The 22,763-nt window shown below is 46.4% G+C and overlaps 1 protein-coding gene across 1 annotated transcript in view; it reads left to right on the forward strand.

Moving 5' to 3' along the window:
• gfra3 (GDNF family receptor alpha 3) overlaps nt 1-22,763 on the forward strand; it is a 133,026-nt gene that overhangs the window by 105,564 nt on the left and 4,699 nt on the right. Inside the window, exons 5-8 of the mRNA XM_079515495.1 lie at nt 940-1,300; nt 5,191-5,300; nt 7,936-8,070; nt 10,734-10,870. Of these exons, the coding sequence (XP_079371621.1) occupies nt 940-1,300; nt 5,191-5,300; nt 7,936-8,070; nt 10,734-10,870 (743 nt within the window). The remainder of the gene's footprint in view (nt 1-939; nt 1,301-5,190; nt 5,301-7,935; nt 8,071-10,733; nt 10,871-22,763) is intronic.

The raw sequence follows: 22,763 nt of genomic DNA on the forward strand, positions 1-22,763 counted from the left end.
CACGCGGTTCTCAAAGTGGGGTCCGGGGACCCCGGCGAGGGTCCTTGAGGAGGTTCCAGGGGGTCCCCCCGGGAAAATGTCTCAGTTTTATTATAGGGTTAAAGTTTTACCACTTTATCCCTGTAATTAATTGGCTATTTGAAAATCTAGTAGATCTGCTATTAAAAAAATAATAATCTATTGGAATGCTTTTTAAACATTTTATTTTAAACAACCCAAATGTGTGCGGGCTCGCCACTTTCAGATGAGGGTCCGCAGCCAAACATATCAACGTTGGGGGTCCTCAGCCAAACATATCAACGTTGGGGGTCCTTGACATGGAATAGTTTGAGAACCACTGGTCTATATTATCGTTAATTCCAGGGGGGCACCAAATCTTGTGAGTTTGTAGATCTGCTATTTTCAAAAGATTTTTAATACAATTGAACATTTGAAATGGGACATTCTGCATAATGAGTACTTTTACTTGGTACTTTTGATGCCAATACATTCGTACAAAGTACATTTTGAATAGCAGACTTTAACTTGTAACTAGGGATGTCCCAATCACGTTTTTCTATCACGATTTCCAATCACGCGATAGGATCAGACAACCATACTTGTAGCAAAGTACTGATACTTTCAAAAGTATTGATACTTTTACTTACTCTAGGTAAACACAAATTGTTGACATCAATTAATTACCAGCTGCTGCCTTACATCCCATGGCTGAGAGGTCGGCTAGAGGCAAAAAGTGTGTGGTTGCCTAGAGACGAGGCAGCCAATCAGGGCGATAGGTTGTCAGTACAGCCAATGACAAAGAAACATAGGTCTCAACTACAGCAAGTGGGCGTGAAAGCAACACAGAGAGAACATTGACCAGCTGTTTCTTACACAGCGGCTGGTAAACTAACTGGCTAACTAACCCTCTCTCGTTGTCTCCTCCTCCCCAACCCTCAGCCTCCTCCTCCTCTCTGCCACTGGACGGTCAGAACCAGTGCCTGAAGGCGGCACAGGACTGCGGCCTGTACGAGAAGTGCGGCTCCCTCCGCTCCGAGTACGTGCTGGCGTGCACCAAGCGCGCGCCGGGCTCCGAGCGCTGCAACCGCCAGAAGTGCCACCGCACGCTGCGGCGCTTCCTGGAGCGCGTGCCCGAGGAGTACAGCCTGGGCGTGCTCTTCTGCCCGTGCAGCGAGCCGCTGTGCGGCGAGCGCCGGCGCAAGACCATCGTGCCCTCGTGCTCCTACCAGGAGAGGGACGGCCCCCCGCAGCCCAACTGTCTGCACCTGCAGAGCTTCTGTCGACGGGACGACCTGTGCAGGTGAGATCAGTGGACCCCAGAGGAACACACGTTTAAAGAGAGTCAGGGAACAATAATTGGAGTTGACCAGGACACTGCCAGAGTGCCAGTACAGAACTCTCCATCCCTGGCTGGTCTTTATCCATAGAAGAAAGGTTGCTGTTGCTGGTGGCTGTCCAAAATGCACGGTCGCCATTGTCCTGTGGACCTCCCAGGATATGAAAATGTCCCGTGAAAAACCACCAGCTTAGCCACCCCCCACCGGCCCTGCTCTGGGAGAGCCTAATATTTTCATTAGGCGTTTCCATCGTGCTCAAACAAGCACGGCTAGATGGCTATTTCAACGAATCGGATTGCTTCCTCGAAACGACGGTTTCATCTCCTGACCACACCGCTCACACTGTCTGTCTGTTGAGCTGCAGCGAACCGTATGATTGGCCAAATGGATTATATTATCCTAGTTCACAATTGCATCCAATAAAATAAAAATAAAAACAGAAAAAAACTGGTTAGAGTCAGAGAACACGGGAAGAGAGTGAGAGAAGGCAGGTTCTAAAGTCAGTGAACACGGATTAGAGAACAGAGGGATTCAGAGAGAACACGGATCAGAGAACAGAGGGATTCAGAGAGAACACGGATCAGAGAACAGAGGGATTCAGAGAGAACACGGATTAGAGAACAGAGGGATTCAGAGAGAACACGGATCAGAGAACAGAGGGATTCAGAGAGAACACAGATCAGAGAACAGAGGGATTCAGAGAGAACACGGATCAGAGAACAGAGGGATTCAGAGAGAACACAGATCAGAGAACAGAGGGATTCAGAGAGAACACGGATCAGAGAACAGAGGGATTCAGAGAGAACACGGATTAGAGAACAGAGGGATTCAGAGAGAACACGGATTAGAGAACAGAGGGATTCAGAGAGAACACGGATTAGAGAACAGAGGGATTCAGAGAGAACACGGATTAGAGTTGTCTGTGTACAACACAGTTTGAGCCTCCCTACACAGACTCTCGAGCAGATTGTTCTGCTCGTGAATGACGGAGGGTGGTCTGAACTGGAGGTATTCAGTGTGACTAGATGGGGAGACGACAGATCAAGTGGCCCCGCAGGACATTCTAAATGGTAAATGGTGCATTTATAAAGCGCTTTTATCCAAGGCACTTTACATAGATCGTGCATTACAGTACATTCTCACAGTACGGTGGCGGACAAAACCATGCAAGGCCTGCACATCGGCAGCAATTAGGGGTATTTTTTTTTGTAACCCATTTTTTTCACCCAGTGTCAATTATCTAATCCTGGGCGCTACACTCCCTCTAAAAATGGGACCCAATGCCTCCCTGCTTGACACTCAGCATCAAGGGTTGGATTGGGGTTAAGTCCCTGCGACATACTAGCGTCATGTCCAGGGGGTGTACTTGTACATCAAGCTGCCTCACGCTACAGAAACAGGAGATAGGCTCCTGCCCTATGGGCCTCATGGCTCGGCAAGGCTACTTACTACTACTACACTCCCTCTGCCAACCTGGGGAGAGCACTGGATTGACCTCATGCTGCCTTCAATGCATGCAGAGTCCAAGCTGCTTCTTATCACCTGATAGAGGGGAGTTTCCCCGGTTGGACATAGCACGCGTGGAAGGAACACGTTATTCCAACCAGTTCCTTTTCCCCTCCATCAGGCGCCCCGGCTGGCCAGGGGGAGGTAGTTTAGACACCAGGATTACTGCATGTTTTTGTGTGCGGGTACCTACCCTAGGGGACACGGGGAGAACACGCAAACTCAACACAAAAAGGCCCTTTCGCCAACCCCGCCTCGGGTTCAGAGTCTTGATCAAGGACGCTTCGACACTAACTCTGGGGGAGCCTGGGATCGAACTGGGAACCTTGCGGTTTCCATCCAGCTGTTCTACTGGCTACTCCACCCCTGAGCCACTGCCCCCCCCCCCCCCCCCCCTAGCACCTGACACAACGCTGGCTGTCAGTGGTAGACTGCAAACGTTGAGCTGTGAGCAGACGCAGGTCGTGACATTCTGGTCAGTTGAACGGAGCAGTGACGCTACGGATCACGTCTCTCCTGCAGCTTGAATATAGTGTCGATGTCAGAGACAGAGTGACGTCACATGAATGCAGAAATACACATTTAAATCGCAGGATCGCCTGCAGGCTGCAAAATGCACTATAGGGGACACAGGCTAGAGCCACACTAGGCAGGTTAGACTGATTGATGTTTGTATGCAACGCACACAATTCAATTTCAATGAGAAAACATATGTGTACATTGACAAAGCAAAACGTGGAACAATATTATACAATCAAAACAACATTTATGTACATTTGAAAGTCAGAATCTCCAATAAATCCATTTCTATGTACCAAGATCACTCGACGCAGGAACACACACACACACACACACACACACACACACACACACACACACACACACACACACACACACACACACACACACACACACACACACACACACACACACACACCCCCTCCTGTCCAGTCTTTTTGATGTCATGTGATGTGTATTAAATGTTGCGTTTGATTGAACAATTGAACGGGCCTGGCTGTGGAGATGCTCGAGGGACCATGCAACGCCCACGCATCTGTCAAAGCACTTCTAAAGAGCGAGAGGCGTCCACCCACGGGCACAACACCAGAGGGAGCTCCACTGATCTCATTCCCGCCCAGATTCGGCACAAACATGGGGATGAATCCATACTGTTATGCCACCAAAATATGGAATGCCCGGCCTATACCATCACCAGACATCAAAAAAGTGTAACTCCATGTCCTCCTTCTATCTAAACCACCACCATAAAAGATTTATTACTGGACCTAGATCAGTCTTCTAATCTAGTTTACCAAAATAACCCCCCACCCCCCAACACGCACACACACATCAAACCCCATGTACATTCAAGACACACGCTCCATATATGGCCAGTACAGAAATCATTCCATATGTTGATCTGACCCCCCCATGCCAAAGCCCCAGCACTCGCCCAGCAGTCACCCAGGCGTGCACGCGACCTCGCTTCTCGCCCTCAGCCGTCTTACTGTTAACCCATTCTGGGCGGGAACCCCTTTTGGTGTTTTAACCAAGCATTATGTTATACTTTAGCTATTGAAAAATAGCAGATCTACAAGCTCATAGCGCGCCACCGAGTGGCGCGCTATGAGCTTGTAGATCTGCTATTTTTTGAAAAATCACGAAAATGCGGCACAAATCTTTGAATATAATATCTTTCAGAAGACTTCTTTTTTTATTTCGACGTCAGGTCTAGCGCCTTTCATAGTACTCAGACGCTTTACATGTGTGGTTTCAATGTACATATTATTTATTTATTGCTATTATATTGTTGGCAGATGCTATAGCTACTTGGTTTACATATGATCCTAGAGGATCACTGAGGCACTGCACTGTCTCGATGCATTTAGATCACTGAGGCACTGCACTGTCTCTATGCATTTAGATCACTGAGGCACTGCACTGTCTCTATGCATTTAGATCACTGAGGCACTGCACTGTCTCGATGCATTTAGATCACTGAGGCACTGCACTGTCTCGATGCATTTAGATCACTGAGGCACTGCACTGTCTCTATGCATTTAGATCACTGAGGCACTGCACTGTCTCGATGCATTTAGATCACTGAGGCACTGCACTGTCTCGATGCATTTAGATCACTGAGGCACTGCACTGTCTCTATGCATTTAGATCACTGAGGCACTGCACTGTCTCGATGCATTTAGATCACTGAGGCACTGCACTGTCTCGATGCATTTCAGCAGCATTTGATCATGTATGTGACTATGTGTTGACCTTGCTTACTGTAAGTCACTGTTACTGTAAGTCGCTCTGCATTAAGATTTATTTTTATTTTTTTCCCGGGCAGGTCCAGGCTGGCTGATTTCCTCCACAACTGTCAGCCGTCTCTCATGTCCCCCTCCGGCTGTCTGAGGGACACCGCAGGGCTCTGTCTGCGGGCCTACGCTGGACTCATCGGTGAGTAGAGGACGGGGGTAGTAGAGTAGAGTAGGAGGGGGTCTGAGGGACACCACAGGGCTCTGTCTGCAGGCCTACGCTGGACTCATCGCACTCACTCCAGAGGGCCACTATAGTTCCACACTCACTCCAGACAGAGGGCCACTATAGTTCCACACTCACTCCAGACAGAGGGCCACTATAGTTCCACACTCACTCCAGAGGGCCACTATAGTTCCACACTCACTACAGAGGGCCACTATAGTTCCACACTCACTCCAGAGGGCCACTATAGTTCCACACTCACTCCAGAGGGCCACTATAGTTCCACACTCACTCCAGAGGGCCACTCTAGTTCCACACTCACTCCAGAGGGCCACTATAGTTCCACACTCACTCCAGAGGGCCACTATAGTTCCACACTCACTCCAGAGGGCCACTATAGTTCCACACTTACTCCAGAGGGCCATTATAGTTCCACACTCACTCCAGAGGGCCACTATATTTACAGCAGAGGAACTCGGTGAGGCCATGACCAAGCTCAAGCCGGGCAAATCTCCGGGCCGTCGACAACATCCATCCGGAGTTCGTCATCCACCAGAGCACAACAACATCTGGCTGGCTTCGTTCTTTCTTCACAGCATGCTACCGGAAGCTAAGGCTCCCAAAGAGTTGGCGCCGTGCCTCCGTGATAGCTCTGCCAAAGCCAAATAAAGATGCGGAAGACCCCAAGTCATACAGGCCCATCTCACTGCTCAGTGTCCCATTTAAGATCTTGGAGAGGATGATCCATAGCCGCATTGAGCCGGTGGTGGCAGACCAGGTAACACTACTTTCTCAAGACATCGAGAACGGCTTCCAGGACTCGCTGGAACAACCTGGGGAGCCTCTGCTAAGACGCTGAGTGTATCCACCCAAGCCCTGGTCTTTGATCTCTGCAGCGGAATACTGCGCCCCAGTCTGGAGCAGAAGCCCTCATGCGAGAAAGGTCGACGTGGCAATTAACAACGCCCTCGGAATCATTACGGGATGCCTGAAGCCCACCCCTGTGTCCCTCTTGACAGTCCTTGCGGGAATGGCACCAGCCGGCCTCCGACGGGAGGCTGCCACCCTCGTACTGGCCAGGAAAGCACAAAAGCACGACTGGCACATCCTGCACCACACCACAACAACTCCAGCGCCTCCAAGCAGACTCAAGTCCCGCCAGCCCTACAACAAGGCTGCTCAAAGAGATGCTCAACTTCCCCTTCTGCGGGCGTGGCTCCACGACTCCGAGTTGGACCTCTGACGTTACACGAAAGAAGAAGAAGTCATAAGATTTTAGTCGACTAAATCTACAGTTGATTTGGTCGACTAAAATGTATTTTGTCTTGCTAAAAATAGCCAATCAACAAGCTCACGTTCCTTGTGAGCTTGTAGATCTGCTATTTTCAGCTTGCAATCAAGTGTAAAATGACTTATACTGGATCTCTTGTCCACTAATCCTTTCCTAACATTTTAGTCTAGTTTTTATTTGTTGATTAAATTGTCAATATATTTAGTAGCTTAGTTTTAATTTAGTTTTCGTTTTCGTAATTTAGGTAGTCGATGCACATTTTTCATGTCATACCAAAGACTGTACAAATGGGACCCAATGCCTCCCTGCTTTGCATTCAGCATCCATGGGTCGGATTGGGGGTCAAATCAACTAATCAAATGTTAACTGAGCGTGGCACGGCTGCGGCTCACCGCTCCAAGAGATGGGTCAAATGCGGTGAACACATTTCGTACGACTTTGACTTTGATCAAACAGACTACAGATTACTACAGACTGGCAGTAGATTGAAGTCAGGAGAACTAAGGACGTCAGGAGTAACTAAGGTTTTCAAATAATTGTAGTACAATATTTGCCTTTTGAGCTGAGCAGATGTAAAAGTATTGAAAATGCAGAATAATAATAATAATTTAAGTCATTCCTAAAACACTCACATGGACACACTGACTGGGTTCATTTTTAAGGGACTGCAATGGAAATTAGCCGTCAGTGGCTTTCTTGCATTTATCCTTTTGATGGTGGTGTATAATTGTGTGCATGTTCTGTACATGTAAAACATTGTCAATAAACATGTCAGTCAGTCAATCAATCAATCAATCAATCAATCAATCAATCAATCAATCAATCAATCAATGCACCTGAGAGCCGGCTACCACAGTGCTAAGAATAGACCTGTGACTTTTTCAACCCATGTAGACCTGAGGCCAGATTCTACAAATATCTTCGAAATCATGACAGTTTTCTGAAGAAAAATAAATCATGTTTCTATGTCAGTGGTTCTCAATCATTTTCATGTCAAGGACCCCCAAAAATTGTATACGTAATTGGCCGCCGACCCCCATCTGAAAATATGTTTCCCCCAGAATATTTGAGTTAAAAACGATCAGATCTACAAGCTCATAGCACGGCACCGAGTGCCGCGCTATGAGCTTGTAGATCTGCTATTTTTAAACAGCTAAAGTTTAAAACAATGCTTATTAAAACACCAAAAGGGGTTCCCGTCCTGCATGGTTTAAGAATAGACCCCGTGGCTCTGTGTCTTTTTCAACGACAAGCCCTTGAACAGCCCCCGACCAGTTGACGTTACTGTGATGTCAACCCTTTGACCTTTGACCCCTGCAGGCACCACCATGACCCCCAACTACGTCAGTAACGCCTCCGCGGACGTGGCGCTGTGGTGTAACTGCGAGGGCAGCGGCAACCAGTGGCAGGACTGTCTGAGACTGCAGCGCATGTTCACACACAACCCCTGCCTGAGTGAGTATGACCGCACGCACGCACGCACGCACGCACGCACGCACGCACGCACGCACGCACGCACGCACGCACGCACGCACGCACGCACGCACACACGCACACACACGGTCACACACACGGTCACACGCACACACACACGGTCACACGCACACACACACGGTCACACGGTCACACACGCACACACACACACACACACACACACACACACACACACACACACACACTGTTCATGCAGTCTGGAGAGTACATTGTTTTCATTGTTTTCAACAATGTTTTCAACAATGTTTTCAACAATGTGTGCAACATGACAACTGTTTTAAAGTATTGTACAGTGACCTTACAGTGACTGCATGTAATGTTTATGTTGTAGTGTCAATTACTAAAAAAAACTATCTAAAATAAAGGGATTTAAGATCATTAAAGCTGGGCTGTTGCCTGCCCTGAGTCCAATGCATTTCTGCCAACTTCCGTTCCAGGACATTGTCACTTCGCAAGTGACAATGTAGAAGAGCTGCCATTGGACTGAAGCCCCATGAAGTGAACAGAGTTGTCGTAACTCATCTTTACTCTATGGCTCTGCCTACCTATCTTTTAACATTTCATTTTCTTTCTTCGCTCAGCACACTGCACCTTCTCTGAGCATGAACAGCTTACAAGTCAGAGTTGTGTAGCTGTTGGCGGAGCTCCCAATGAAATAATTGCATTAGGAAGTGCATTTGACCATAGAGCAGATCGTTGAGCTTCTGTACATATATCTGAGAAGTGCACTTCAGCCCAACGCACCCCAAACGCACGGCCTCTGCGGCTGCGGTCTGTTTCAGAAAAATGGCTTTTTCATGTAATCTAAAATATAGTAAAAGGTTACAAAGAAAATCTAAGTGTAATGAAAATGAAAATAAGCTAACCTAACGCAACCTCGAGGGCTGAAAAATAAAACTTAAAACAAAGGCTTTTACTGTTCGGAGAATGAACTTCTGTGAGTCGGAAGCCAGCTGGACGCAGTGCACTCAAATTTCGTATTTACGTAAAGGTACTGTATCAATATACCTTATTGTAGAAATACAAGTACAAGTTTGTACAAGTATGTTTGTTATTCAAAATGTACTTGAGTATATATATATATATATATATATATATATACACAAGCGGTGAGCTTGTAAATCGGCTATATTCAAATTTGCTAATATATAGGTCCGAAGTGGTTTTGTGATATTAATGAAATTCGAGTAACTAAGGTTTTCAAATAATTGTAGTACAATATTTGCCTTTTGAGCTGAGCAGATTATTGAAATCAGAGTATTGAAAATTGGTCCAGTAAAGTTAAAAAATAAAGGAAAAAAAAACCCTTAAAGGGGCATTCCACTCATTTATATATATTATATATATTAATGACATAGTAAAATGTTGAAAATGGGTGGTTTTCCCCTTTAAGTACAGTACAGCCGAGGCGTTGACCCCTGGCCAGTGGTGTGAGAATCCTCACGTGTCCGCGGTATAGGAACAAGGTCCCCCCCCCCCCCCAGTACAACACCTGCCAGTCAATCAAAAGCGCCGCCGGCGCATCGGGGCCGATACGGCTGTCGATTCCACGTGGAGACTGTGGTTGTCGTCTTGCATGTTGGATCGATCCATCAATAGTCGTCCCCATAAAGCCGGGTGATTCATCAATGCACTGACGGCCACGGCAATAAAGCTGCCAAGCCGCAACGCCCATGCACGCGAGGGCACACACACACACACACACACGCACGCATGCACGAGTCCATGCACTGTTGTGTCACTATACTTGTGAGGACGTCCGTTCGCGATAGCTTTAACACCAACAAGAGCTTGATATAGTATTCTTTCTTCGTGCGCCGTGCGCCGTCGTCGCACTTCAGAAATAGCCGGTTTTGCAATTGCGCTGTTAGATGAGCTTGTAGATCAGGTCAGGCCGTCTCGTCAAGACAAAAGGCTTTGATGTTGCAGGATGAGAACTACAGTACTGTATGTCAGTGGATCGTAAAGCACAAGGTTTGGGCATCCAGACCACCGTGAGGCACATTTTCACCGTCCCATCTAAATTCCACAAGGTTAAATAACCACTCAAACCAGTGTGGTTTAGTGCAGCGACGGGCTCCAGAAATTTGTGACTGGGGGGGGGGGGGGGGGGGGGGGGGCTGGTTATTTAGATTGGGGGCTAATGAAGTTTGGTTTACATAGAAGTCAGTCAATTGGGTTTGTGGGGAGGGGGTGCATAGGGGAGAGGGCCTAGGGGGGGCTAAGCCTCCACCAGAGGCTTAGGTCCTTAGCCGTGAGCTTGTCGATCTGCTGTTTTCCTGTGAAAGTCTTCCCGGTAATACGGATGCTGGGGTTTACGTTATTTGGTTCTCACTTGCATCTTCCATGCCAGTGTGGCATAAGCATTACGGCCAGGGGTTTATAAACCCAAGGTCCTATAGGTGCAAAACTCAAAAAACAACTCAATGACTGAACTACAAACTCAAACTACTGGGACTGCGCTCACAAAGTTACACTGTGTGTGTGCGTGTGGGTGCGTGGGTGCGTGCGTGCGTGCGTGCGTGCGTGCGTGCGTGCGTGCGTGCGTGCGTGCGTGCGTGCGTGCGTGCGTGCGTGCGTGTGTGTGTGCGTGCGTGCGTGTGTGTGCGTCCGCGTGCCCACAGGTAACTCAATCAGCTCCATGGGCAACCCTGGCCCTCAGGCCGTGGAGAACACGCCCCCTCCGTCCCCCCGGCCCTCCCCATTGGTCCAGGGCGACGAGCTAGGCAACAACCACCTGCCAGACCACGGCAACAACAATGTAAGTACACCGCTTCTCAACGTCCGGTTCGGGGCCCGGTAGGGGGCTCCAGATGGACCCTTTGCAGGTCTGTAACTCTGTACCATATAGAGTATTAAAAGGATAGAGACTGAACCAAAATGTGGTGCCCAAAATGCGGAAGTGCAAACGCACTCAACGTTAAAGCCCAGCTGCACGGGTTTCCTCGTCATAACTTTACAGGTCCGCCTGCAGTCCCTCCTCTTACCACTAGGGCCGAGTGCTTCAACGTTGGAGAGCCTCACTGGGGCCTTGCTCTGTACAGGTCCCTTTTCCACCGGGGTGGAACCGGCTCCGTTCTTTTTTCCCCCTGCCTAATATTATTGAACCAGTTCAGAGCGTTTCCACTGAAGATGAATTGGTTCAGAATCCAGTTGGTTCGGAACTGGAACCAAAACAAAATGGCTGCCGCTCCCGTGAAAGCACCAATGGGTACCGAGAATCTAGAACGGAACCAGTTCTAGAACCAACGTTTTTTTGGTGGAAATGGGACCTGAGAGGGTGCAAACAGAACCAAGTGGACCTACATTTGGACGGACATCTTAGTTAATTAGTACTATAGGGAAAACAACATTTCATCACAATATCTTTTCTTTCTAGCTGTCTTTTGTATTTCCTTTACTTTTATGTGAAATACATTACCAATCGGTATTAGTGAAGGAGAGAAATAATTGACCGACATATAACGACGCTGTACGGCAAATGGTCACAATTCTTCAAAACTATAGCAAAAAAAGAAATGCTGATCTACTGCAGGGGTTCTCAACCCATGGGTCGCGACCCCTCGGGGGGTCGCCAAATTATTTTAGGGGGTCCCCAAATTATAAAAAAAAAAAAAAAAGGGGGGGTTTTTATTTTATTTTCACGATTTTTCAAAAATAGCAGACCTACAAGCTCGTAGCGCGCCACTCGGTGGCGCGCTATGAGCTTGTAGATCTGCTATTTTTCAATAGCTAAAATATAACATAATGCTTAAAACACCAAAAGGGGTTCCCGCCCAAAATGGGTTATGGTTATTGTAGCAGTCAATTTATATTGGGGGTCGGGAGGGGGCGGGGCGGGGGTCCCGAGACATTGCCAAAGCATTTCCGGGGGTCCCCGGCCAAAAACGTTGAGAACCCCTGATCTACTGTACCAGCTAGTTTCCATTGTGGACCTACCATCAACATGTCTGTACACGGACACATGTATTTTGATCATTAGACCCAATTACTGCATGTCAAGTCTCCAGGTTTCCTTCAGGACATGTATGACACCGATTTACTAGGACACTGTGGCACATTAGGAGTCCAACTGGTACTAGTGGTTCTCATGTAGAAATGGTATAGACCAATTATTTGTTTACAAACATTGGGACTGGGCGCACGGGTGACTGTTTCATGTAATCAATTCCCAACAGATCTCAAAACCTGTTGTTTTGGGGAGCGCTGGTTTCAGTCCATTCAACCTCCTCTTGTGAGTTGGCTAGTGAGGTGCACCCTAGGAGACATTTATACTTCAAAGCGCACAGAGAACAGCTGATATACAAGCTCACATCGCATCGCAGACACGACTGTTGTGAACGTAGAGGTCTGCGTGCGCGACACCATCACGGGACGAAGCATAAATTATACTTGATGGACTGCAGGTGCGCGTGCAGCCATGGACAACTCTGCTGCCGTGTTCATGAGCGCACCTCCCGTTCTTATGACAGCGACTGGAGGTGTGGTTTTGAGGACAACTGTTTTGAATTACTATTATTGTTCAAACACAACAGAAACCAAGGATTATATATTTCAAGGGCGAGAGATCACAATACAAATCCTAATCATTCTTCCTCCACACTGGGAGAAAAACAGCATCTGAAAGTTTGATGGGGCATTTTTTACAGGACTGGTGTTTTACCCGCTGTCCCACCCTAAGAGTGTCCTAAGATAACACCCCATTTAGGCCGGACATAAAAAAAAAGAAAAAAGTCATCTAAATCCTGACAGTTTTCTGAAATACCTATGTTTCTATATCAGTGGTGCTCAATTTTTCATGTGAACGACCCCAAAACACACATGTAGTTGGCCACCGACCCCCAACTGGAAAATATGTTGTTCCAGGGACCCCCCAGAAGCAAAGATTTGAGTTAAAAATGTTCGCTCTGAAAGAATATAATATTCAAAGATTTGCGCCACATTTCACGATTTAAAAAAAAATAGCAGACCTATTTTATGCTATTTTTACGCTATACTATGCTATTTTTCAATAGCATAGTATAGTATAGCATAATGCTTAAAACACCAAAAAGGGGTTCCCGTCCTGAATGAGTTAAAGACCACCAGAGAGGCAGATCAGGGACGGAACAGCTAGAGCCTTCACATCCACCGCTTACATAAACAACACAAACTTGGCCTGGTCCCTCCATGCACTACACACTAACTTAGAACAGAGCCTTCACATCCACCGCTTACATAAACAACACAAACTTGGCCTGGTCCCTCCATGCACTACACACTAACTTAGCAGCAAACGGCCACACAAATCATAATTTGCACACAGCGATTCCAGAGTCTTAATCAACTCGCTGGACCGAAATACAATATTGCTTACTCTGTTCAATACTGTTAGTTTAAGACAATGCTCAGCAGTGTGTGTGTGTGTGTGTGTGTGTGTGTGTGTGTGTGTGTGTGTGTGTGTGTGTGTGTGTGTGTGTGTGTGTGCGTGTGCGTGTGTGCGCATGCGTGCGTGCGCGCGCGCGCTTCTCAGATCAAAGTGTCTGGCCGTGGGCAGAGAAATATCAGAGTACGTTTTGGCAAGGCTTCTAAAGATTTAATAGTGTGTGTGGAAGCAGAAGTGTGGAGAAACAAAAACAGACCGCGGTCGGGCGGTCGGGCGGTCGGTCGGCCACTCACGGTCGGCATCACGCACCCCTCACACATTTAGTGTAGATGGAATGAAACAGAGAGAGAGTGTGTGCACCATGTCATAATGAAACAGAGAGAGAGTGTGTGTGTGTGTGCACCATGTCATAATGAAACAGAGAGAGAGTGTGTGTGTGCACCATGTCATAATGAAACAGAGAGAGAGTGTGTGTGTGCACCATGTCATAATGAAACAGAGAGAGTGTGTGTGTGTGCACCATGTCAATGAAACAGAGAGAGAGTGTGTGTGTGCAAAATGAAATGAAATTAAATGAAATGAAATGAAATGAACCATGTCATAATGAAACAGAGAGAGAGTGTGCGCACCATGTCATAATGAAACAGAGAGAGAGTGTGTGCACCATGTCATAATGAAACAGAGAGAGAGTGTGTGCACCATGTCATAATGAAACAGAGAGAGTGTGTGCACCATGTCATAATGAAACAGAGAGAGTGTGTGCACCATGTCATAATGAAACAGAGAGAGAGTGTGCGCACCATGTCATAATGAAACAGAGAGAGAGTGTGTGCACCATGTCATAATGAAACAGAGAGAGTGTGTGCACCATGTCATAATGAAACAGAGAGAGAGAGTGTGTGCACCATGTCATAATGAAACAGAGAGAGAGTGTGCGCACCATGTCATAATGAAACAGAGAGAGAGTGTGCGCACCATGTCATAATGAAACAGAGAGAGAGTGTGCGCACCATGTCATAATGAAACAGAGAGAGAGTGTGTGCACCATGTCATAATGTCATAATGAAACAGAGAGAGTGTGTGCACCATGTCATAATGTCATATGAAAGGGATCCAATAAGAGGCTCAGACCCAGTGATGTCATAATGTCATATGAAAGGGATCCAATAAGAGGCTCAGACCCAGTGATGTCATAATGTCATATGAAAGGGATCCAATAAGAGGCTCAGACCCAGTGATGTCATAATGTCATATGAAAGGGATCTAATAAGAGGCTCAGACCCAGTGATGTCATAATGTCATATGAAAGGGATCCAATAAGATGCTCAGACCCAGTGATGTCATAATGTCATATGAAAGGGATCCAATGAGAGGCTCAGACCCAGTGATGTCATAATGTCATATGAAAGGGATCCAATGAGAGGCTCAGACTCAGTGATGTCATAATGTCATATGAAAGGGATCCAATAAGAGGCTCAGACTCAGTGATGTCATAATGTCATATGAAAGGGATCCAATAAGAGGCTCAGACTCAGTGATGTCATAATGTCATATGAAAGGGATCCAATAAGAGGCTCAGACTCAGTGATGTCATAATGTCATATGAAAGGGATCCAATAAGAGGTTCAGACCCAGTGATGTCATAATGTCATATGAAAGGGATCCAATAAGAGGTTCAGACTCAGTGATGAGCCTGAAGAGAATGCGGTCTAAATGAACACATTAACACCGGGAAAGCAAGTGTATTATTTTAAAGCGAACATTTTGAACTCAAATATTTGCTTCTGGGGGGGAATGGGTCCCTGGAATGAAATATTTTGAGATGGTGGTCCGCAGCCATGCACAGGGCCCCCCCCCCCCCCCCCCCCCCCCCCCCCCCTCCAGACGACAGCGCTGTGTTGTTATCCAGTGTTGTTTTCGCAGACTAAAACTAAGACGAAAAATGCTCGTCGACTGCCTTTTTCCACTGACAAAAGCTATTGGAAACTAAATTAAAACTAAGCTATGATGACTAAAACTAAGACTAAATATACTGACAATTTCGTCGACAAATAAAAACTAGGCAAAAATGTTAGGAATTAAGGGACTAGTGGACAAGAGATCCAGTATAAGTCATTTTACACTTGTAGATCTGCTATTTTCAGCAAGTGTAAAAATAGTTATTAAGACGGCATCATAAAAATACATTTTAGTCGACTAAATCACCTGTAGATTTAATCGACTAAAATCTCATGACATTTAGTCGACTAAAACTAAACCAACACTAACACATACCAGGTCAAAAAAATGTGACTAAAACTAGGTGAAAACTAATCAAGAGACTATGACTAAAACTAAAATAGAAATGTGCTGCCAAAAACAACACTATGGCTACTTTGCCATTCGTGAGGACGCACACATGGGCGTGCGGACGTGCGCTATTACGCGGCGGAGCCGCAGAGAAATTTGTTATTATGAGGGTCGCCCCCCCCCCCCCTCCCTCGGCGTGTTGCCCTACTCGCAGTGCGTATAGGTAGCGGGGGCGCTGCGCAAGCCAAATGCATATCATTTTGGCAGACTTTGACATGAAAGAGAGAACCATGCATCGTAGGCTTTTCAGAAAACTGTCAGGATTTAAAAGACATTTCTAGCCTAAGGTCTTAATGAGTTAACCCATTTTGGGCGGGAACCCCTTTTGGTGTTTTAAGCATTAAGTTATAATTTAGCTATTGAAAAATAGCTAAATTCATAGCGCGGCACCGAGTGCCGCGCTATGAACTTGTAGATCTGCTATTTTTGATTTTTACTGCATGGGAGGGTCCCTGGAACAACATATTTTCAGATGGGGGGCGGCGGCCAATGTCATATATATATTTGGGGTCCTTGACATGAATATGTTTGAGAACCACTGACACATTTTTTTCCAGAAAACTGTCAGTATTTAGAAGACTTTTTTTTAAATTTTTCGACGTCAGGTCTAATTGGGTTAAGGGGAAATGGTTGTTAGCGAGAGCATATAAAAGACTCCATTTGTACCCTGCACTGCATGCCGTATTCTGCTTCCTCAGATGATGCCTCGTTTGACGACTTAAATCGTTTCGCAAATTTGTTCGGCAAAGACTTAATTAAGAGAATGTTTGTGGGGGTGGGTTCACCCCAGGACGAGGTGTGTAAGTGAGCAAAAACAATCTGCCGGAAAAGCATCCTCGGGGAAATGTGTTAAGGTGCATTTAAACCTGAAGATATCATTTTGTTTCCAGTCTCTTCAAACGCTTCACAAAAAGCCCCTTTGCTCCAGCTCCTTCTCCTCCATGTAGCTCTCTTCTCCCTCCCTCATAGGCTCAAGTGGTGGATTACATTATTGATATTATTGATATAACACAGTCGTTCCCAAACCTTTTCATGCCAAGGACCCCCAAATTGACACTAATTAGCCTGTGTACCCTCATTTGAAGGACCCCCCCATAAGAGAAGATTTTTACGGCTCTGGCAGTGATTCTCAACCCGTTTAATTTCAAGGACCCCCAGTTTGACATGCCCAAACCCCCATTTAATGGCATTTCCCCAATTTGTATTGTACAATCAATGTTAATTTATTCTGAGTGTACAAATGGAACCAAATGGACCCGTTAGGGTTCCATTCTGTTCCATTTGTACACTTAGGCCAGTGGTTCCCAAAGTGGGGTCCGGGGACCCCCAGGGGTACTTGAGGGAGTTCCAGGGGGGACCCAGCTAAATGATAGTTTGGAACCAAATGGACCCTTATGGGTCTGTAACTCAGAGAGTGTACAAATGGAACCAAAATGGTTTCAGCTGGGGACCCCCTGGAACTCCCTCAAGGACCCCTGGGGGTCCCCAGACCCCACTTTAGGAACCACTAAAATAACAAGATATAAAAAGTACAAATTTGACTTTGGGAATGGACCCGCTCGTTCCATTTTGTACCACGAAACACCTAACAGCCGAGCTAGAAAACATCACAGAAAACATCTCTGTTCAACATATTTAACATATAATTCCTGCTACTATATCATCCCAACTAATTACAGTTTGCATTTAGCTCACTGGCCAACTTTTATTTTAGGCTCCTGAGGCAAATAAAAAAATCATGTTTTAACTTTGACCAAAATGCTTGTTTCCTTTTAGCCTTGGACACCAAAATAAAAAAGCGAAGCGTGGTGTTGTTCGTTAAGGCGTGTGGGAGATGGCCAGGCGTCATCACTGTGTGGGAGATGGCCAGGCGTCATCACTGTGCTGGTGTTGTTCGTTCAGGCGTGTGGGAGATGGCCAGGCGTCATCACTGTGCTGGCTTGGTGTTGTTCGTTCAGGCGTGTGGGAGATGGCCAGGCGTCATCACTGTGTGGGAGATGGCCAGGCGTCATCACTGTGCTGTCTTGGTGTTGTTCGTTCAGGCGTGTGGGAGATGGCCAGGCGTCATCACTGTGCTGGTGTTGTTCGTTCAGGCGTGTGGGAGATGGCCAGGCGTCATCACTGTGTGGGAGATGGCCAGGCGTCATCACTGTGCTGGTGGTGTTCGTTCAGGCGTGTGGGAGATGGCCAGGCGTCATCACTGTGCTGGTGTTGTTCGTTCAGGCGTGTGGGAGATGGCCAGGCGTCATCACTGTGCTGGTGTTGTTCGTTCAGGTGTGTGGGAGATGGCCAGGCGTCATCACTGTGCTGGTGTTGTTCGTTCAGGTGTGTGGGAGATGGCCAGGCGTCATCACTGTGCTGGTGTTGTTCGTTCAGGCGTGGGAGATGACCAGGCGTCATCACTGTGCTGGCTTGGTGTTGTTCGTTCAGGCGTGTGGGAGATGGCCAGGCGTCATCACTGTGCTGGCTTGGTGTTGTTCGTTCAGGCGTGTGGGAGATGGCCAGGCGTCATCACTGTGCTGGTGTTGTTCGTTCAGGCGTGGGAGATGACCAGGCGTCATCACTGTGCTGGTGTTGTTCGTTCAGGCGTATGGGAGATGGCCAGGCGTCATCACTGTGCTGGCTTGTGGTGGACGCTTTTGTCAAAATTCATTTTTTGTGTGCCAAGGACACACAAAATGAGTCACCAGAAACACATAAAGAGCTATCGCTGAATGACCATAACAGATCTTACGGGTCTTACGGGTCCATTTGTACACTCTCAGGGTTCAGGGGGTCCATGCAAATGAAACATTTGAGAACCAGTACTAGTTGGACTCCTAATGTTCCCTAGTGTCATAGTAAATCAGTGTCATACACATTCTGAAGAAAACCTGGAGACTGACATTCAGTACACTGTGCAAAAAGCATGGAATACGGATGTGTATATTACAGGAAACTCCCGTTATACTTTCCAACAAACTCCAGTAAACTCCCAAATTGTACCATCACACCTGTATATTACCGTATATTACTGTACGGGCAAATCTAGTGCCCATATTTGCCCATTAACTCCTCTTTTCATGCAGTGGTATTTGGTTCTTATGATCAAAATAAGAACATCATAACGGTGTTGTAAAAATCAAACATTTGCCATGGACAAGACAAAGTCTTTGACACACGGACACATTTTGTCCGTGGCATTTTGTCGCTGTTGGATATGGCGAATAGATGCCTTGGCCTGAACCACACACGGCACGGCACGCGCTGTCGCGGTCGTTTCCTTCTGATGTGTGAGCGTCGCTATCTCCTGGCTGACCTCGTCCAAAATCAGTGACCATTCAGTGTTGTCCAAATGTCTAGCCCAGTGCCAGGCTGCCAGTGCCCGCGCGCTGCCAGGGCTGCCCGGGCACAGCCACAGGCTACCTCTGTGTACCTCCCTGGCTCCCAGCATGCATCTCTGCCAGAGATAATCTGGGCTGCCAGACAAGAGGGGATTCCAACATCTCTCACTCTCTCTCTCTCTCTCTCTCTCTCTCTCTCTCTCTCTCGGTGGGAGAGGATTAGAGAGGTGTTTGTTGGAGGCAGTGCATCAGTCAGGCTTCATTACTATGAATTTATGCATGCCCATCTGTCCCCCCCCCCGCACCCCCCCCCCCCCCCCCTCTTCTCCTCCCTCTTTCGCTGACGTCTTAATCCTTGGGCTCTGTAAATAGCAGATCTACAAGCTCACAACGCGTCACACATGTGGCGCGTTGTGAGCTTGTAGATATGTTATTTACTGCATGCAACACTATAGCATCAGACTAAGTATAAATCAGCTTTACTCTCCACCCCACCTCTCTCTCTCTCTCGCTCTCTCTCTCTCGCTCTCTCTCTCTGTCTCTCATCTCACTTTCTCTACGTGCACGCGCACACACACACACACACACACACACACACACACACACACACACACACACACACACACACACACACACACACACACACACACACACACACACACACACACACACACACACACACACACTCTCTCAAGCTCCAATGGTGCCACACACTGCAACGCTTTGGGAGATTGTAGATCAGCTAATTTGCTGTGCATGACACTGGCACGCAACTTGATGAGTATAAACCAAGCTATTTAACTCTAGGCCTATAACCATCCCTGAATCTAACCTCTGAACTACATGCCTAATCCTAAACCCAACGTCAAGCTTTTACTCATTGCATGGCGCCTAAGTCAGTGGTTCCCAAACTTTTTCATGTCAAGGACCCCCAAATTGACACTCATTAGCCCGCGGACCCCCCATTTGAAAAGATATGACAGGGACCCCAATAAGAGAAGATTTGCATGGCTCTAGCAGTGATTTTCAACCCGTTTCATTTCAAGGACCCCCAGTTTGACATGCATTAGGCTACGGACCCCCATTTAATAGCATTTCTATCTCTGGGACCCCCAATTTATATTGTAAATTCAATGCTAATTTAACTCTGAGAGCGTACAAATGGAACCAAATGGAGCCGTTAGGGTCCATTTGGTTCCATTGGGTCCCCCCTGGAACTCCCTCAAGTACCCCTGGGGGTCCCCGGACCCCACTTTGGGAACCACTGGCCTAAGTAACACACACGCACGCACGCCAGTGTTGATTTTGACTGCAAATGTTGTCAAAATGTGACGCTTCGTGAGCTTGCAGATCTGCTATTTTCGGAGCATCACACCTGCACACAACCAAGCATGAATTAAACGACTTGTCTTTTAGTTCTACTCCCTTCTCCCTCCCTTTATTGGTTGATGTTGAAAATGTCATTGCATTTAAGCCCCATATGGGAAGCCGGCTTCCCATAGCCAGTTACACAGTTGTTCAGAGGTCAATAAATCAATAGAGACTAAATCAAACTACAATTTCAATGTTGATTCCTTTACAGGGGACCTACAGCATATATAATCAGCTGCCATTGTATTTTTCATCCATACATTAGTATAATTTATAATTATTTTAAAAATAGTGTACAATATTTGCATACGCCAGGAATATAAGAACAACCAACATTCAAACTCGGGTAGAATCACTTCCCAGTACGCTAGCCAAACAACCTTGGTGTTGAAACGCAAGAGGACATTCTGCTCTTTCAAATGAGACCAACCATGTCTTGATAGGACATTTGTAGTCCATTTTGGCCGTGGTAATCCATCCAAAACTACACAAAGACCCCTTTACGGTCCTGATTCCTATAATACAAGTCCTTACGCGTCATTTCCATACTTGGAATTCCAGACTTCACATGAAAAAAAAGCTGATAGACAGTGGGTGATGTCGAATCACTGCTGTGGGACTACTGCCACTGTCATCCCATTGGACAATGAGGTATTTGGGCTGAGTCAAGTTTGGTTGTGATGGATCAATTCTATAGGCCTAGAGCTTTCCAAGGGTGGGTCATATGTGCTCATAGCCACAAGCATGGCCAAGATAGGTGACTGCGCACACAGGCACAAGGCTGATTTCAATCTGGGTCCATGACGCGCAGCCTCTGTGACGCAGCACTGATTGAGCACAACAAGAAGCGACGCGCTGCGACTGGAGTAAACCGAAGCGTTCCTCTCAACAATGTTTTAGGACTCGATCCACTTCAGTCTTTGTGTAAGTATTTCAGTTATGAAATTAGTTATTGAATGTAATTATTTATTATTTAGTTGATAATGATTATTTTGTCGGCAATGTAACTGTAATGGCGTCCGTTTTGACAGAACATGTAGATAAATGCCTGTGAATAAACAGAGCCAGTCATGATGATTCTGACCTGATAACATTCGACAACTAATCACTAATCAACTGGTCAATATAATTGACAAGTTGATTAGTTCTAATTCACTGTTGCAGTAAAGAGTGTGATGTTAGAGTACAGTACAGTAAAGCCTGTTACACTACAGACAAAGCAAAGTTCTTTGTTTACCCAGGGTGAATGGACTAAGCTCGAGATGCTTGTTTACAGCCAGACCCTGCTCATAGAACATTTCATGGTCAGGTCCAGTTCTCCAGTACAGTACACAGTCAGGTTCAGTACAGTACAGTACAGTACAGTACAGTACAGTACAGTACAGTACAGTACAGTACAGTACAGTACAGTACAGTACAGTACAGTACAGTACAGTACAGTAACGCATGTTACAGTACAGTAAAGCATGTTACAGTACAGTAACACCTGTTACAGTACAGTACAGTACAGTACAGTACAGTACAGTACAGTACAGTACAGTACAGTACAGTACAGTACAGTAACACCTGTTACAGTACAGTAAAGCATGTTACAGTACAGTAACACCTGTTACAGTACAGTACAGTACAGTACAGTACAGTACAGTACTGTACAGTACAGTACAGTACAGTACAGTACAGTACAGTACAGTACAGTACAGTAACACCTGTTACAGTACAGTAAAGCATGTTACAGTACAGTAAAGCATGTTACAGTACAGTAACACCTGTTACAGTACAGTACAGTAAAGCCTATTACAGTATTGTACAGTACAGTAAAGACTGTTGCAGTGCAGTAAAGACTGTTAGTACAGTCTGTTACAGTACAGTCTGTTACAGTCCAGTCCATTCCAGTCCAGTACAGTAAAGATTGTTACAGTACAGTACAGATAGTACTGATATTGGTTTGTGGTTCAAGATGTTAGTTGTTACAGCACACATTAGTGATAATAGCAAATAGAAGGAAAATATGGTTTTGCACTGCTCATTGTTATTGTTTTTTTTCCCTGTTTTCATGCTTATGCCATTATTTTGTATCTATTTTTTCTTAGTCTGATGGCGAGGAGAAGGACGAGAGAGACTCCTGCTCAGGAAGCCGGACAACCACCCAGCACAACCCTGTCAGCTGCTGAGAGTTTCACCCCTAGAGTGGCTGTACCAAAGCCACTGGCACCAGAGTTTCACCCCTAGAGTGGCTGTACCAAAGC

The sequence above is a fragment of the Electrona antarctica genome (genome assembly GCF_951216825.1).
Source record: "Electrona antarctica genome assembly, chromosome: 1".
Classification (NCBI taxonomy): Eukaryota; Metazoa; Chordata; class Actinopteri; order Myctophiformes; family Myctophidae; genus Electrona; species Electrona antarctica.